This window comes from Halichoerus grypus, chromosome 1 (assembly GCF_964656455.1).
Source record: "Halichoerus grypus chromosome 1, mHalGry1.hap1.1, whole genome shotgun sequence".
Classification (NCBI taxonomy): domain Eukaryota; kingdom Metazoa; phylum Chordata; class Mammalia; order Carnivora; family Phocidae; genus Halichoerus; species Halichoerus grypus.
Genome location: NC_135712.1, coordinates 1,879,697 through 1,884,016, shown reverse-complemented (window position 1 = coordinate 1,884,016; position 4,320 = coordinate 1,879,697). Strand labels below are relative to the sequence as shown.

General features: G+C 56.6%; 1 protein-coding gene across 1 annotated transcript; it reads right to left on the bottom strand.

The window, feature by feature from the left end:
* Positions 1-1,814: 1,814 nt before the first annotated feature.
* LOC118548711 (uncharacterized) lies at positions 1,815-2,634 on the bottom strand. The gene has a single exon (XM_036112719.2). It carries the CDS (start codon positions 2,348-2,350, stop codon positions 2,090-2,092), a length of 261 nt encoding a protein of 86 aa, XP_035968612.2. The 5' UTR covers positions 2,351-2,634; the 3' UTR covers positions 1,815-2,089.
* Between the last annotated feature and the right edge of the window lie 1,686 nt (positions 2,635-4,320).

Here is a 4,320-nt window from a genome sequence, read left to right as displayed (position 1 = left end):
TCCTGGTTCACGGTCCTCTGATGCCCGGGACAGGCACCACTGGGGCAGGTTTGAGTCAAATCAGCGGTGCTGTCCACACCACACCTGCTTGGGAGGTCGAGCACAGAACTGACTGGAAGCAGAGGACCAGCTCCTCTTCCGCAGCGGGAGGGGCTGCAGAGCCTGTGGCCCAAGCAGTGCAGCCAACACATCAAATCCAGACGCCTGGGTGGTAGGAACGTCCAGGGAGACAGCAGTTCTGCTCTGTGCTGCTGTCCCCGCGCTGTCCCCAGCCCAGCCTCGAGCCCCCGTGTGCCCCCTGCACCTGCGGTGCCCCTAGCTGCTGCCTTCCCCCAGGCCAGGGGAGCCTCTGCTGTGCCCGCCGCGTGCGCCCCCTGCATGGCAGTGCTGTGTCTCCTGCCGGATGGCCCGTGGCACCCGTCCCCGTGCTGCCCAGTGGCCGGCAGCCCGGCCCCCTCCTGCTACACGCCCATGAGGTGCCAGGTTGGTGGGTCTCAAACGCACCCACCTCTCTGACCCAGAAAATTCATTCCAAAACCAACCCCCAGAAACAAGGCATGGAGCTATGGTGTCTTCGGAGACAAGGTGAGGGAGAAGCCGAGTTTCCCGTATCTCCGCGCAGCCAGGGACTTCCAGCTGGTGCCCGTTCCCGGGGGGGAGGCTGGCTCCCGAGGCCACACAGCCTGGATCACGTGCACCCACGCTCTGCTGCCCAGCCCGAGGCTCTGCCCAACACGCAGAAGATGAACGCTTTGCTGGGGGATGGGAGGTCGGCTGGCCTCAATGGAAGGGTCACAGGTGCCAAAGGAGGGGAAGGGACAGTCCACGGCCAGGCCCTCCCACCCCCAGTCCCCACGGCACCCACACCTGCCCAAGTACAGGAGCAGGTTTAACCTGCAACAGCCCCCAAATAGAGCAGCAGAAAAGGGTCAAGAGGATGCACAACACAGGACATGCGAGGAATCCTAGCAAGAGCCCACAAGGTGGAAAAAGTTCTGGCCAGTGCGTGCGGGATGACCTCCTACCATCGTTCAGAGCCCTGCATGAGAAAACTTGATTTTCTGGGACACAGAGGGGTGGCCCTGCTCTCTCTCTTAAAAGGCAGCAAACAAAGAGCACACAAATCTTTACCCTGAGAAGCCAGGGGTAAAGTACTGATGGTGTTCTAGGTAGTAGGTTTGTGGGGGTTTATTAAAATAATCAATAACTGGGCGCCTGGGTGGCTCAGTTGGTTAAGCGACTGCCTTCAGCTCAGGTCATGATCCTGGAGTCCCGGGATCGAGTCCCGCATCAGGGTCCCTGCTCGGTGGGGAGTCTGCTTCTCCCTCTGACCCTCCCCCCCTCATGCTCTCTCTCTCATTCTCTCTCTCTCTCTCAAATAAATAAATAAAATCTTTTAAAAAAAATAAAATAAATTAAAATAAAATAATCAATAACTGATCATCAGTCAATTAAAAATGGGCCACACGTGGACTGGCAACAGAAGTGAGTCGAGCTGGGGGCCAGAACTGATTGGGTTCTGCAGATCTAAGCTATAAAAGAGCTAACAGCTGGACTCAACTTTCTGGGACCCGGGACCCGGGACACAGGACATCTTCTGACGCGATGGGGAAAGCCTGTCCTCATGCCGAGGCAGGAACCAACAGCCAAGGGGAAGCAAGAGCAGCTAGGACCAGAAGAGGGCGAGCCATGGCCCCCAGCCACGTGCGCCGCCCCTCCCTCCGCAGGGGCTCCCACTGTGAGAAGGGCTTAGCCTTCCCCCTTCGTAGCATGGACTAGGTGGGCAGAAAACATAGAAGACAGGCATACAGAGCTGCATCAGGAAAGCACGGTTTATTTGGCTCACACAGGGCAGGTTTCCTGCTGGAGACAGAGGACCCCGGAAACCAGGGCCTCCCAGAGGGGACACGCAGGGTCACAGAAGGATCCAGATCATCCTGCTACATCCTTGCCACAAGCTTCAGAGGGTCCGCTGGGCATGTTCTTCATCTGCCCTGTGCAGAACCTGGAGGCCACTGAAGACTTGTTCCAGGAGGGGAGCAGGTGTGGCCCCCTGTGCCCTGGGAGCAGCTGGGTGGGAGGCTCATGGTCAGAAGCAGGACGGGGTGCTACAAGAGATGGGTCTGCAGAGCAGGGTGGGGCGGGAGGGCTGGCAGCCCCCGGAGGACTGGCAGGAGGGGGCCATGAACACGAGGGGCTTGTAGCTCACGGGCAGGCAAACAGAGGACTGGCAGGAGGGGACCACATACACGGCGGGCTGGCAGCTCACGGGCACGTAGCAGGACGTCTGGCAGGAGCTGGGGGTGCAGCAGGACGCCTGGCAGCCCGTGGAGCAGCTGGTGAGGCTCATGGTGGCGCGGGGCTGGAGTGGAGTCAGGGAGGAGGGCGGTGATGTCTGGAGGCTCCTTCCCCGGGCGGCCTTTATACCCGGGCTGCGGGTGTCCGGACAGCACGGGACACGCTGCCGTCTTCCTTGTTTGTGCTTCTTCCGGGCTGGAACTTGGCTTTCTGTCGCAGATGTTTTATTTGTTTGGCCCTTACCTTCATGACTAATTGCCCCCTCTTCAAGCACGTGTTACACTTGGAAACCCGCCCAAGTGGCTCACTGGCACCAGCCGGATTCTGCCTCCTTACGATTTCGCCAGAGCTACTTCTGTGTGGATCTGAAAACATGGGTGTCCTGGTCTCCCTCTGCGTGGGACGATGGTCCCTGGACAGCCTCCCTCGCGTCAGGAAGGCTCCGGGGCAGGTGCCGGGAGAACAGGTGTGTCTGGCTCATGTCTGAGTGTCCCAGGAGCTTCCGGCCACAGGTCAAGCATGGCCGACACTCGGGACCACCCTCCCGCAGCATGAGTGTGGACGGAAGGGCATGGGTCACAGAGAACTCCTGGCGGGCAGCGACCTCGGATCCTTGTCTCGAGAAAGCCTCCTCATTAGAGAAGCACAGTGGACAAAGGCACGGACCTCCTGCATGCAGCCCCACCAGAAGCAGGGGTGTCCCCAGGAAGTGGGAGAGGACACCAGCCGCACTCATGCAGCCCACAGATGTCAACAGTCACGTGGGACTCAGAGGACGACTGGCTGAGTCTGGTGGCGGGTCTTCCGCTCCTTCTGGGGCTCTCGCCTGACCTCAACCACCGGAAAGCCAGCAGGGAGGACCACTGTCTGCCCCCACCCCCGGGGCTCTGGCTGGTAGACTTCGGAGTCCACACTGCTCTTACAAAGAACGCGCCATCTCTTGCATTCCCCTCCACCCCACCCTTGATGGTGAGAACAGCTCTAGAATTTAATGCAGAAGACGGTATTTCTGAAAACACTCTTGCAAGATGCTGCTGAATTATAAGACTCGGGACTGGTTTACAAGAATTTTCCAGAGCAGGGCCCCAAAGATGGACACAGCTCAGTGAGGTCCAGGCACCCACACCGAGGCACACACATCTGGACCCAGACACTCACAGGCCGAGCCTCTTTGTTAGGGAGACACTGTTCCCCATTCCGGGGTCTCCTGCGTGAGGAGAGTCGTCCATCTGTGCTCCCTCACCCCCTCCTCCATGCCACTCCTCACTCCTTGCACACAGAGACCCTGGAGCCCGCCTACCTGCAGACAGCACCTGCTGGGGTCCACCTGGACAGGGCAAGCTCAGCATAAAGACTCTGACCTCTTTTGGGGGTGGGGGGTGTCCTCCACGATTTTCCAGGACAGTTTGTCACTGACAGGAGAGTCTGCTTCTGTTCTGGAAGGCACACACCTAGCCACACACCTGGACACCTGCAGCTGATGGAACAGATCCGCCCCAACAAAGTGTAAGACCAGGCTGCACACGTCTGAGATGGTCAGTTAATAACTGACCGTCTGCCAGAACAAAAATCAATAGCCAATAAAAGAGAATGCAGACGTCCTATATCTAGTGTCATAATTAAGTTCAATATACAATAAAAAATCACTAGACATAAAAGATATAGAAAACATAATCCACAGTTAAAGAAACAAGTCCATCAGTAGTCATGAAACTTGAGATGGTCTGGACGTTGGCTGGCAAACAACGGCGGGAGAGCGGCTCTTACAAATACGTTTCAAGAATCCAAGGAAGATATGTTCAAAGAGTTAAAGGAAAGTATTATTTTCATGACTGAATGGAGAGGGAATGTTGGGCAGATAAATGGAAACTGGTAGAAAAAAAAAAGGAATTCTAGAACTGAAAACACAACGGTGGAAATGAAATGTCCACTGGGAAGTGAAAAATAGAAGAATAAAGAGTACAAGAAAGTGAATACACATCGAGAGAAATTATCTAACCTGAAAGAGAAGGAAGAGTTAAG